We start from the raw sequence: 14,028 nt of genomic DNA, 5'->3' as shown, positions 1-14,028 counted from the left end.
CACTGGCAGTTAAGCACTGGCAGTTACGTGATGAAGGGATCTTAAAGTTTGAGCGGTAAGGATTTGATCTGACGGTTGTCACTAGACCGCGATGAAGAGTTGCGAGTCCTTTTACTCTTCGTGGATCATCGACTGAATGGTGGGCTCGGAAAGTGTGAAGAAGGAAAAGCACTTTAAACTGTGGTCAGGTCTAAGGAAAATCAATGGTGGTCGTGAGACCGCGATGGGAAGATGCAAGTCCTTTTACCCATCGCGACTCAATGACCAATAGGCTCATTGAAGAATGTCATCCCATGCTACTCCGATACCCGATGGGCTAGACGGCAAAGGCGGTATCATTAACATAACTTACTCCGATGAGGCAATACCGGAAGGTAGAAATACTAAGTCATCGGGATAACTCAAATCATCAGTGAGAGGAGTTTTGGGTTAAGCCAATACTCGATGAGGGAGACAAAGCCGAACACAAAAGAGGAAGATAAGGTTATCGGTTTTTTTCGACCATTTATATTGAAATCCTCCAATTTTTTATCGAGCCAGAATAGAAACTCAATTGTGCTACAAGAATTTAATTTTATTTGTAGTCATATATATTGAAATGCTTAAGTTTGATGTTATAGAACAATTTCATGCACATATAATAAAAAACATTTGTTTTTTCACCATATATAATGAAATGTTAACAACAATTGCAAAACAGGGAAGATAAGAGTATCAGTTGGTGTCAACAATTTTTATTTTTGTCCGGTAAAGCTATATTTTATATTAATTCTGAAAATGTTTACATTCTAAAAGATAAACCTCCATGGCTAGCCGATTAGACCATTGAAGCCAGTATACAGAACGGTCCATACATAACACATTCAAAAACATTTAAAAAAACAAACACAGTCCTTGCTTCAAAAAAGGTTGTATGTGCCATATCGCTACTCCAGGTGAACAGTGACCATGCCCTCTTCTACATCCAACACTTCCATGTTCCTAACTTGGTTCATTTATGTCTCCCTGCTGGAGCCTTCACCAAACTGCAACACATGACCCTTCTTAGTTGTTCCTCTTCCACAAGGTCGACCCCATCGTTTTGTGCATGCAAGAACTGTTCATTGCACAAGTGCTCTATATTCTAACCAAGGTCCTCATTTTGCCATCTCCGCACGTGCTTTCTAGACATCAACCATCTCAAGGTATTGCACAATACCATACATTCCAGCCTATGCTACACTTCTTCTGGCCTCTTTATTGAATGTGGCGCTCCAGAGCAAGAACGGTTGCAAGGGAGGAGTGAATTCACTCACGTGAATCCACACTCCATACACACTTTCAAAGCCGTCCATGTCTCGTGCCAAACCTAATAAAGCTTCCATTCCGCCTAGCCATTCCTTCTTGACACACCTGTTCACGATTTCTCTGACTTTCAAAACGGGTCGGAGCTCCAGACACCATGCTATAAGCAGAGACACTATGTCCGCATTCATTTTGTACTTCCATCCACCGTCTATGTACTCAGGTCCAAGGATCAACTCACTGCAGAAAGGAATGCGATATCTTCATAGATAAACAAGTTCATCAACCTATCATTGCTTATTCGTTCCCAAAATGCGACCTGTGTTTTGCTTGTCTCTAAAGAAAAGTTGGTCTCCATATTTGAAATCGAGATACCCATGATTCCAAAACAGACATGCAAATCTGTCAGACTAACATCGACATCTATAAATTATTTGAATTTTTATCAACCCGTGCCTTAATTTTTTAGTGCTTTCTAATAACTAAGTTCATCTACCACATGTTCTATGTTATTCTAGAATCTAAGTTTCCACACCATAGTTTGTGGACATTTTTGTACACTTACACATATCCATATCATGCTATCCTATGAAGACCTTGGATTCATATGATGCACACAGCTAATAAAAAGTTTCTTCGACTAACAAGGCACGTTATGCACTTTCACGCATGACCGCTCCAAAACGGTAGTACGCAATGACTAACACGCCTGTTAGTCGCACGTTTTACACCGTCGATTTTGCAATCAACGGGCAGCGATTGACTAACACAACGCTAACATGCTATACAATAGGTGCTCCCACTCCAAAGCAGACCTTTCGTAGAACGTGTTGGCGACAAGTTAGTCAATTGCAACCGTTAATTGCAAAATCGATGGTGTAAAACGCTCTACTAACCTGCGTGTTAGTAAATCCGTACTATCATTTTCGAACCAAAATACACACACGTGCGACTAACACGCGTGTTAGTCAATCCGTACTATCTTTTTGGAGCCAAAATAGATGCGTCTGCGACTATCCTAGCTCCAAAAGGGACCTTTCATACAATGTGTTAGTGACAGGTTAGTCAATCGCAGCCGTTAATTGCAAAATCGGCCGCGGCTATTCTAGATCCAAAACAGACTTTTCGTACAGTGTGTTAGTGACAAGTTAGTCAATCGCAACCGTTAATTGCAAAATCGACCGTGTAAAATGCGTGACTAACATGCGTGTTAGTCAATCTGTACGGTGAAGTTTGCATGACCGTGGCTATTTCACGACTAACACATGTGTGACTATTCTAGTAAATCCTTACTGTGGTTTTGGAGCCAGAATAGATGAGTGCGCATCTCAAGAAGCATAATGAGAAAAGGCGCCTCCTTATGGATGGAAGAAGTTCATGTTTGATTATGGAATTAAAAATTATAAATAATGGAAAGTTACACTATCGGGATAAGTCACCCCGATAAAAACACGCAACAAATACTAGTCGTTGATCGGTGTATCATATACTGATAACAATGCATGGAAATTCAAGGTCGGACCTATCGACATCAGTCTCACCGATTATATTATGAAGTCAACGACAGTTATATCAGAGAAGCATATACCGATAAGGCTCATCGGTATAGTGAACATAAGCAGCAAAAGCATAAAATTATCTTGTCGATAACCGATGAGGCTATCGGTAAGACTTATACCGAAAATCGCAATAGTGGAAATGTCTATCGGTGAAGGTTGTAGCGAAAAGAAAGTCCGAATAGCTTCGCCCATACGTGACCGACCAAATAGACACAGGCCACCGAGCAAAAACCTAACACCAATTCTAACCCTAATGCGGTGGACGCGTCTATTTTGGTTCCAAAACGACAGTACGATGAGACTAACACGCGTGTTAGTCGCGTGTTTTACCACGGCTACTACCACGACTTTTTGGAGCCAGCAAATACGCGTCCTGCGCGATATCTAACCCTAACGTGACGGTTAGAAAAGTAAATTTTCGGACGATTCTGCCTCCAAAACAAGAATAATTTCCCACTACATATAAAGCAAAACAAGAAAATTTTCCCACTACATATAAAGTAAAACAAGAAAATTTTCCCACTGCATATAAAGCAAAATAAGAAATGAAAAGAAAGAATTGAAACCCATAATATACAAACAGAAAAAAAATGACTTGTCCACATACCTGACAACCTTAAAAAATGAAGCCTCCTTCAACAACACAGCCTGCCCTTCAACAATAACTCACAGCCTCCTTGTTCAAGCCCTTCTTTCCCTTCAACAATCGCAAAAGACTTCAACAATGAGGACACTTGCTTTAATCGTGCATTAGTCCTCCTTTTTTCCACATGAGGTAGAAAATGGCGCGAGGTTTTTTGAAACAGAGGTACATGGACGCGTAGTACGGTTTGACTAACACGCGTGTTAGTCGTGCATTGTACATCATCATTTTTTCAATGAACGATTGTGATTGACTAAGGACTAAGCCACTTGTCACTAACACGTACGAGAGGTTTTGGAGGGAGCTAGTGCGTTTTGGAAGCCCGCGTCCTCTTTTTCTTGTTCGGTTTGCCATTCGAATGCAGTCATCTACAGTTGTCGCCGATTGTTTGTTTTTTATGGCTTTTAATGTGCGTGTTATGCACAACACATCGCCACGAGTCGCGGCCTAGGATCCGCCGTCCTCCGGCATGTCCGCGTAGTTTCACGTGGGCCCCGACGTTTGAAACCGGTGAGTCCAGGACAAGTCCACGTCATTTTCTGTGGGTCCGGCGGCTGTGCCAAATTGGCATGGTATGCATGTCTCGAACATGTATGTCGATGCATGTCGTTGGTACGACAGGTCACTTTTGGAGCCAGAATAGACGCGTTCGTGATCATGAAGACCCTCAATTGACACTCTCTCCCATCTCTTCATACCCTTTAGTGCATCATAATTTTGTGATGCATGGAGGATCCGGAGTTCTAGATTGGCCATCTGAGCCTTGATTAAACAATATTGGTATAATCGATTGATTTATACCTTTGTATTTGGCTATATTGATGTGAGCTTCTAGGGTAGAGCAAGTTGTAGCTTACCATTTCCTCTCCTCATCCATCTTTGCTTGTCGGAACTCGGTCTGCACCTCTTGTTTGAGCTTGTCCTTCTACAGGGCTAGATCTTCAACTAACTCATCTATCTTAGTTGTACAATCTTTTTTTATCCATTTAATGGATCAGTGCCAATTGGGTATTGAAGTTTTTCTTGCTTCTATCTAATGGGAGTCCATTCCACAGATTTTGGCAATCAACTGTTGCACTACCTTTTGAATTTCTGGGTTTTGTACCTCTACTCTGCTATGCAAGTTGTTCGTGGAATTCACATTTGAAATTGAAGCATAATTCACTTTTAGTGATCATTGACATTTTGTTTGCATCACCGTGCAGTCAATTAAATTTATTAACTTGCCACTTAAATTTTTCATGCACAATTTGCCCATTGTGTTCAAAATTATGTTTGTATGACGATATCATTACCCATATTTTTTAACTTTTGTGTGTATTCATATTCCAAGGTGGCAAAAATATGTGACAAATAATGCTTCAAATCCATTTGAACTCTGCTTTAGTTGGTATAACATCTTGGCCGTGGTATTCAAATTCATGTCTGTAATGTCCCGAGCTAAATTCCGGGTAAATAATTCTAGTATTGTTGAAAATATTTAAATTGGAACCATACAAACCATATATTTGCATCAATGTTTACTAGCAGCATTAACAACTCGGAGATATGTAAAACCAAACCTTGTAAAAGCCTTAAACAAATTGATATTTACACAACAACCTTCTCGGCACAATGTTGAATGACAGGTTTAATTATTTTCCCCTAATCTAACAAACCCTAAATCTGTGGGTAGGGTTCACCATTACAGGCAGATTTCAGATTTAAATGTCTATCCGATCTTGCAAACCCTAGATTTCTCACGATTTTCACATTAATACTGATATCCCAGCAGAAAGATTTTGGATTTATATAATTTAGTTAAATCTAACACAAACCTGGATTACAAAACATGAGTTTTGCATTAACATGAATTACCTAGTTTACAAATTGGGCATGTGGAGATACAAAATAGGGTGCAGAGTATTTATTGCATTGATGGGACTGCAATACATTATAAATGCTTCTAGGGCAGTGACCACAACAACTAAAATTACAACAATATACACTAATAGGAAACAATAATTTCATAGTCACAAATGCAAGCAGGAAATACAATACCAGAACGCATGACAACTACATCTGTCTAACTTGTTATCATTGAGATCTGCCATTTGTGAAAGCTCAAATATGAACTTTGCGTGAGATCATTCTTTTGGCCAAGAGGGTTTTTGTCCTTTGTTGTGTGAGATCTTTCGAGTTTTTGTCCTCCACCCTCCAATAGATTCATGGGTTTCTGCCCTTGAATCTGAGCATTTGACCACAAGTGCTCATAATGGTTTGCCGTTAGGGTTTTTCAGTACTTTTCATAATAATATTTTGTTCTAACCTTGATCCTTAATATCCACAAAAAGAATTGATCATAATGGTTTGCAGTTAGGGTTTTTGAATACTTTTCATAATAATATTTGGTTCTAACCTTGATCCTTAATATCCACAAAAAGAATTTCGTAAACTGGGCTAATTCTTGCCAGGGGCAATTGTTAATTTTGTTTTATCTGTTATTGGTCATATTCCCAAGTAACCTGGGCAACCTAATCACTCCTTGGAAAATTAATTCTACCACACAATCTAAGTCAAGATGAATGGTAAAGGAGCATCATATCTGTTTATCTCATCTGTAAAAACATAACCAAATCTTTACCATGTTCTTTGGCAGACTCATGTTGTTCCCCTCCATTCTGCTGGTAGGTGATGTTCTCACTTTTCCCTATTGTGCTTGAGACCCTCATCCCCTAAGATCCTCCATCATAATCTCACATAATTACAATTATTATAGGGTCTATAATATTCCACTCACCATGGCTGTATCAAGCACTGTTTTCAAGATCTTTTGCTTCCTCTTACACCCACATACTGGAAAGATTCTACCCTTATATAGAATGCAAATACCTGTTGGCAAATTCGTTTCATCATGCACATTTCCATCTAAGATATTAGCAGTGGGTGTACCCTTTCTGTATTGCATCATGATAGAATCCTCCCAATCACCAAGTTTGACATAAATGGAACAAGGGGCAGAAATCATAGGAAAGACATCAATAGTTGCATCCTTTTTACCCCTCATGTATTCTATTTCAAAATTAGGAACGTGGGGTTTCATTACCCATCCAATCCTAGGAATTGGTAGTTCCCTATCCTCAGTCCTCCTTGTGATGTAAAAGGCTTCTGCTGTGCTATACTGACGTTTCACAAGTGATAACCTTGAACTAGGAGATATCTCTATATTCATCTCACAGAGTGGGTTATCAACCCCCCAAAGGAAACTAGAAAAAGACTTGAAATTATTCATGTTTTTTTGTTTAAATTTTAAACTCTTCTTTATGCTGACCTAGATCTTGGCAGTTGTCCAAATTCATGATTTCAGATTCTCCATCAATTGTGTCATCCTCAAGCTGCATTGTTTATTGACTTTCAATTCTTTGTCCAGAGAAGTCTAATTAGTGTTTGTAGCTTCTAATTTTCCTGGAAGCTATTCTAAATCAAAATCTTCTTGAAGCCTATCAAACTCTTCAATTATCTGCTTAATTTCCTTAGCCTTTGCTTCATTCTCTTGCTTCCTGACATTTTTTATAGCATCAAGCTATTCTTCTACCCCCAGAAGTACCCTTTGGGTTTTTTCTGAAGTGTCCCTGGTTGATTTAAGCTCAAAGGAAACTTCATCCAGCTTTTCTTTCTTTTCCTTAGATGTCTTCATGGCCATTTCTGCAACTCGTAGACATTCTGATTTCATCCTTTCTATAGTATTCTTCACTACTTGCAGATTTGCAAGAGTGATTAGCTACTTATTCCTAGTAGCATTTATCTCATCTGTCTTGTATGTTCCTTTAAAATCTAGAGTAATATGTTCAATGAGCCTTTTTGTATTGTCCAACTCAGTTAGATTTGCACCTCTTCCTCTTTGGTTACTAACAATTGCTCTTTCCATTCATGTAGCTCCTCAGACCACTATGCAACATTCGTAGGGTCACATTTCTCATCTTGCTTTTGGCTGCAAATTTTGACATCTCCACATAAGAAGGCCCTGGAAATATTTTTATAAATGGAATGACAATTACTCGTATATGCCACATGACCATCTATACTTACTGAGATATCTCTCTCTGTGTGAATTATTTGCACACCTGAGCTGATGTAATGCTGTAGGTACCTTTGACTCTTTTCCATGGGAAATTACACCATTGCTTCCCTAGCTCTAAGAGTTCGACTATCAACTAATACCTTCAAATCATCATTGATTTTTAACTCTCTAGTTGCATTTCTGCATGGAATCTTTCGACAGGGGTGTTCTACCAAATCAACGCTTCCCATAATAGACCATGTTTTTAATGACGATTAATGAGATGTCACAGCAATAGTCATACTAGAGTTCCTTCCAGTTGGTCTCAAATTTGGTCTTAGTCTCCTCATAAGAATTTCACGTTCTTGAGATGAATAGACTTTAAACAATAAGATATGCATAAGCCATTTTTGCAGTCAAAAGTCATCTATGTACAAATGAATAATTAAACCGTATTTATAATAAAAAATAAGATATTATCTATGAAATTTAAATCAATTTTAAATTTCTCATATAATTAATTATAACTCATTATTAAATAAATTAAATTGTTTTATTTATTACATACATTAGAAAGCATGTTTCTTTACGAATCTTGACTTTCTCAGCTTGCCACCGAGTTTACATGCCTGCTCAACAAATCAAGATTTAAATTATTTCATTTCAGTCTTCTAGGTTTGGTTTATGTTATCACCAGTGAATGCAGTCTAATCAAGTGATTTTAACATATTGAAGAGTAAGATGAGGGAGACAATAAATGAGAAGTAATATAGCTCGAGTTAATAGGATTTACAAGAAGAAAAAAGCAATCGTAATAGCAGGTGGGTCAATTCTGCTTTCAGAAATGAATAATTTGGAAGAGTCCAAGCCCGCGAATTGTAAAGGTCAGTTCATTCTCTTACTCATCTTCACTACTTTCATCAGTGTTACATTTTCCTCCAATGAGTTGCAATATCAGAATCAGATTGATGAAAAAGCTTTGCTTGAATTAAAAAAGTCTGTAAAAATGGATCCAAGTCTTTCTTTGTCCAACTGGGTAAATTCAAACAATATTTGTAACTGGACCGGAATAACTTGCAGTCGCAATCGAAGAGTTGTGAGTGTGGTTCTCAAGTACAAGGGATTGTCTGGTACCATACCCCCTCATATAGGCAACATGTCCTTCCTTACGATGCTTGACCTCTCTCATAATCGTTTCTCTGCCCTCATTCCCAGAGAGCTTGGTAAACTACAAAAGCTGCAGTTCATTAAGCTCTACGAAAATAGCTTGCAAGGTCCGATTCCAGTTAGTCTGTCTGCCTGCCTGCACAAATCTTGTAGAACTCCGATTAGACAATAATTTGTTGAGCGGAAGCATTCCACTAGAGTTGTGTTCCTTGGACAAATTGAAGAAACTCAACATCTCTGTCAATAAATTGAGTGGAATCATTCCTCAAGGCTTGGCAAATTGCACTGCGCTTAAAACTTTAAATCTTGAGCATAATTTTTTAAGAGGCACTATCCCCAGGTCGTTGAGTAACTGCACAAAATTGCGTGTCTTATCTCTGTCCAGTAATGCACTTGAAGGACCAATTCCATCTGAGATATTAACAACATTGATCAGATTAGAAAATTTGTATCTTGATTCCAACAAACTCAATGGTAGTATCTCCATGGAGATTGGTAAATTATGGAGAATGAGGGAGATCATCTTTTATAACAATAGTCTTACAGGTAGCATTCCCATGGCCCTGGCGAACTGTTCGTCTCTGGAGACGCTGGATTTCTCTTACAATTCCTTGTATGGCATCGTTCCAGCAGAATTGAGTTTTCTTACCCAATTGCAAAAACTCTGGTTCAGTAAGAATAGCCTTGGAGGATCGATTTATTTTCTCATGAATTATACTGAATTGGAGATAATGGGGCTAGGGGGCAATAAGTTCGAAGGTGAAATTCCAGAGGTAATAGGCGATAAGTTACCCAAACTACAGCAGATGGAATTGCTTTATAATGAGTTAAGCGGCAGCATCCCAAAATCTCTAGGCAATTGTTCTACGCTCAATTTTATTTCAATAAGCTATAACAAGTTGAGCGGAGCAATACCCCGAGAATTGAGGATGCTTACTCGTCTACAAACATTTGGTATTGGTGATAACAACTTTGAGGGACAAATTTTTCCTAATCTGTTAAACTGTACAGAATTGCAGAGGCTTGTACTGAAAGAAAATAGGTTCGTGGGCGCCATTCCTGAAGATATTGGCCTGATGCTCCCCGACTTAGAAATTTTTGCTGTGGGAGCTAATCAATTTCGTGGGGGTATCCCAAAGTCTATGGGAAATTGTTCTCAGCTCTGGATGCTTGATCTCTCTTGGAATCTGCTAAGTGGTGTGGTGCCTCGAGAATTGGGAAAGCTAACTGTTCTGCAGATACTGAACCTTGAGTTGATTAACCTGTCAAATGCACACTGTTGTATAATGTGTGTGTTAGATGTACTTTCTAACTGCTCCATTCTTGAAAAGTTGATTCTATCGGGAAATGATTTAAGTGGCACTTTGTCAAGGGGCATAGGAAACCTCTCTCCCAGGCTATCGAAGCTGTATTTGGATGGCAACAACATCACTGGCAACATACCAGAAGAGATTGGTAACCTTACTGAGTTGACCGCATTATCACTTAGAAATAACAGAGTAATTGGGCAGGTTCCGAGTGCATTAGGCCTTCTGAAGAATCTACAGTCGTTGGACTGAAGCTCCAACAAATTGCAAGACAGCATTCCATCAGAGTTTAACATGCTGGTAAGCCTGGAATATCTATGGCTTCAGCTAAATGGTATTTCTGGAGACCTTCCTTCATATTTGGGCGGTCTGCAACAACTGAGGGTAATTGACTTGAGTCATAACAAGCTCACAGGAAGAATACCGAATGCCATTGGGCAATGTTTCCGCCTCGAGAGGATTGACCTCTCATACAACAGCCTCACAGGAAATATCCCTTCAGAGATCTCAAGCCTCCATTCATTGGCATTTTATCTCAATTTTTCACACAATTCATTGACAGGAAGATTGCCTTCGCTGGGAGGAATGCAACAGGTTCAAGCCATAGATATGTCAGCTAATAAACTGTCAGGACATATCCCTAGCGATATTGGTAGTTGCTCAGGATTGCAATACTTGAACCTTGCCAAAAATAAATTGGAGGGAATGGTGCCAATATCAATAGGGCAGCTTAAGAGCCTTGAAAGCATTGACATATCTTTCAATGAGTTGTCTGGGCCAGTCCCACGTTCTATTGCAAATCTTACTATGCTGCACCATTTGAATTTCTCACACAACAACTTGAATGGATCAGTCCCAAATCAAGGAGCTTTTAGAAACCTAAGCGCAACATCATTTTTGGCAAATCCGGGATTATGTGCAGTGTCAGGCTGGTTGAATTTGCCAAATTGCACAAGCTCTGCCAAAAATCATGATGTGTTGAGTAGAAACATTATCTTGGTTGTTGCTTCAATTGGCACATTCTTAGCATTGTGTTGTATTTTGGGGGCATTTTACATTTTCTACGGAAGAATTAAAAGGTCACCAATGACAAATAATTTGCTGGGGCAAAGTTTCATGCAAATTTCTAGCCAAGAACTTCATACAGCCACCCAAGGATTCAGTGCTGCTAATTTACTTGGCAATGGTAGCTTCGGGTCAGTTTACAGAGGGCTCTTGTCTGATAACAAGTTGGTGGCTATTAAGTTATTCGATCAGGACCCTCAAAATTCATACAAGAATTTCATCAGGGAATGCAGAGTATTGAAAAAAATCAGACACCGTAATCTTGTGAAAGTCTTGTCCTCTTCCTCTGCTGGAGATTTGAGGGCTCTGGTACTTGAATTTATGTCACAGGGGAGCCTAGAACAACACCTCCACATGGATGAAACACAGTGTAGCTTGAGTTTGGAGATGAGAGTGAAGATTGCACTTGATGTGGCACATGGGATGGCATATTTACACCACGATTGTTCTCCCCCTATTGTTCACTGCGACTTGAAGCCTTCAAATGTGTTAATGGATGAAAACATGACAGCCCATGTGGCTGATTTTGGAATTTCCCGTCTAATGACGTCCTCTATTTCTGCAAGTAGCAGCACATCCAGACTCAAGGGAACAGTAGGCTACTTTGCTCCAGGTAAACACCCAAGTCGAAGATTTTTTCAATTTCTGTGTTTGTCTTTCTTTTTTATCCCATAGATTAATTTTCTTCTCAACAATGAAATCATTTGTTTACTGCTGCAAGAATATGGATTGGGAGGACAAGTGAGTACGAAGGGAGATGTTTACAGCTTCGGGATACTCATCCTTGAAATGGCGACTAAAAAGAGGCCTACTGATGGTATGTTCTGTGGGGGACAACACTTTGCCAAGATGGGTGAGAAGAGCATTCCCTGAGGCAGTGGAGGGAGTGGTGGACATAGAGCTGCTGGTTGATCAACAAATTGCAGGAGGGAGTGGTGGACAGAATGCTACAGCTGGAACTAGTGGTGAAGAATTGAAATCATCTGAGAATGGCAGTTGCCTGCTTAATTTTATTGGATTAGGAGTGCAATGCACAAGGGACAATCCAGGGGATAGACCAACAATGAGAGAGGTGGAGGGTATGCTGGAAAAGATGGTGTATGGCAGGGCATATGGAAACATACAAGAGCAGTCATCTGTCCAGAATCTGTTGAGTGCAGACAATACAGTGGGTCATTCAAACAGCAGCACGGATGAAAGTGAGAGCATTTAAATACATAGGAAAACTAAAGTTAATTAGATTTTATTTTCAAGAACTATAAAATTAAAGTAGAAATTAAGTAAGAACTGCTTTGTTTAAACAAAACTGACTATCTGAACAGCACGTTGAGCACAAACTCTTAGAAAATATTGTTGAGTATAAACGATTAGAAAATATCTCTGTTATTATTTTGAACAGAGGATGTTTTTTTTTGGTTTTTAATAAATTAGTGTTATTCTGAACATTGGATTTTTTTTGGTTTTCAATAAATTATGTTATCAATATTTTTAAATATAATTTATGAAAAATCATTCAAAATTTTAATTTTTAATAAAATATGTTATCGATTTTTTAAATATAAATTATGAAAAATTAATTTTAAGTATCTTTTATTCAAATATAAGATTTATTTACTTTAGAAATGAATGTATTTAATTATTTAAAAAAATTATTGCTAAAATCTGATCAAATTAATTTTAAGTATTTTTTATTAAATTTTTTTAATTCAAATATAAGATTTATTTACTTTAGAAATGAATGTATTTAATTATTTAAAAAAATTATTGCTAAAATCTGATCCACAAGCCGTGGTGCATATGCTAAATGAGCAATATTTGGATGAGGTTAATTGGCATTTAGCTATGGTTATTCAACAGATTCTAAGGTTGAGTAGGTCTTTAGACTCTGTTACATTTTGTCATATTCCTCGAGAATGCAATAGAATCACAGATTGTCATATTCCTAGAGAATGCAATAGAATCACGGATTGTATGGCGAAATGGGCATTTGATGGATTGCATGGTTATGATTATTGTAGAAAGGGGACATTTGCGTTTAGATTTACTACATATGTTCCAGGAATTAGTTGGGGATGATAGGACTAGTTAATTCTTTGTTCTTTGTTGGACTCTAGGCCTTTCTTGCTTTGTAATCTTCTTTTATGTTTAATAAATTTTTACCCCTTTTGTGAATTATGTTTCTAGTTTAGATAGTCTTTAAGAGTCTATTTTTTTCATATCCATTTCATGAGTTGGAGCATAAACAATAAGTCTTATATTAAGGATTGGTCAAAACTGCATGCCATACACATTTTTATCAAAAATGATCAATTGTTCAAAAAATAAAGGAAAATGGAAAAGGCACTCAATGTCTTGTGAGTGTAGACCTGAAATGCTCAATATACTTTGCTACATTGGTGTTATTTTAAATCGTTGCGAGCTTATATATACCTCTTATGCTTGAACCAAATTACATGGATAATTAATCAAAATGAAAGACCTTGGATCTATATGAAAGCAAAATTTCATTTTTTTTTTCCTTGTTTACTTATAGCTTTCTAATGAATGGCCTATATGGAGAGTTATTGTTTCTTGGTTCTATACTTTATTTGTTTTATCCAATAAGATGATTAGTTTGATAAGTTATATATCTTCTATGGATTAATATTTTATTCTAATAAGAAATAAGCATATGTTTTGAAACTTGAAAAGGTTTAATGTTTTTTAATTTTATTGTAAGGGTGCATTATTGGTTTAAACTAATATCATTTTTTCGATATGAGATAGTTTAAAATTTGTTTCAATTTTACTGTAAGGGTGCATTATTGGTTTCAACTACTTGATTCATTTTCCTGTATGAATATGACCACATACTATGCTTATAATATCTATATCGAGTCTTGTTTGTGCTAGAAAAATAGAGGCAAACTATGTTTAACTAATATATGGTCAAGTATTTGGTCATTGATTGTGAATACTTGAGGT

At 37.7% G+C, this 14,028-nt stretch overlaps 2 protein-coding genes across 2 annotated transcripts; both read left to right on the top strand.

Moving 5' to 3' along the window:
• The first annotated feature begins 8,282 nt into the window (after positions 1 to 8,282).
• Positions 8,283 to 10,251, top strand: LOC131874035 (leucine-rich repeat receptor-like serine/threonine-protein kinase RGI4). The gene is made up of 2 exons (XM_059217245.1): positions 8,283 to 8,799; positions 8,846 to 10,251. Exons 1-2 carry the CDS (start codon positions 8,283 to 8,285, stop codon positions 10,249 to 10,251), a joined length of 1,923 nt encoding a protein of 640 aa, XP_059073228.1.
• LOC131061604 (putative leucine-rich repeat receptor-like serine/threonine-protein kinase At2g24130) lies at positions 10,072 to 12,390 on the top strand. Its single transcript, XM_057995375.2, has 2 exons — positions 10,072 to 11,677; positions 11,786 to 12,390. Exons 1-2 carry the CDS (start codon positions 10,294 to 10,296, stop codon positions 11,935 to 11,937), a joined length of 1,536 nt encoding a protein of 511 aa, XP_057851358.2. The 5' UTR covers positions 10,072 to 10,293; the 3' UTR covers positions 11,938 to 12,390.
• Positions 12,391 to 14,028: the final 1,638 nt, after the last annotated feature.

The sequence above is a fragment of the Cryptomeria japonica genome, chromosome 3 (assembly GCF_030272615.1).
Source record: "Cryptomeria japonica chromosome 3, Sugi_1.0, whole genome shotgun sequence".
NCBI classification, from domain to species: Eukaryota; Viridiplantae; Streptophyta; class Pinopsida; order Cupressales; family Cupressaceae; genus Cryptomeria; species Cryptomeria japonica.
This window is presented reverse-complemented; position numbering and strand designations above follow the sequence as displayed.

Bases quoted from the DNA above. Each gene is read 5' to 3' on its own strand.
- LOC131874035 (XM_059217245.1), top strand. From the start codon at position 8,283: ATGAGAAGTAATATAGCTCGAGTTAATAGGATTTACAAGAAGAAAAAA. The intron at 8,800-8,845 runs GTCCGATTCCAG...CAAATCTTGTAG, and splicing joins CTACGAAAATAGCTTGCAAG to AACTCCGATTAGACAATAAT.
- LOC131061604 (XM_057995375.2), top strand. From the start codon at position 10,294: ATGCTGGTAAGCCTGGAATATCTATGGCTTCAGCTAAATGGTATTTCT. The intron at 11,678-11,785 runs GTAAACACCCAA...TACTGCTGCAAG, and splicing joins AGTAGGCTACTTTGCTCCAG to AATATGGATTGGGAGGACAA.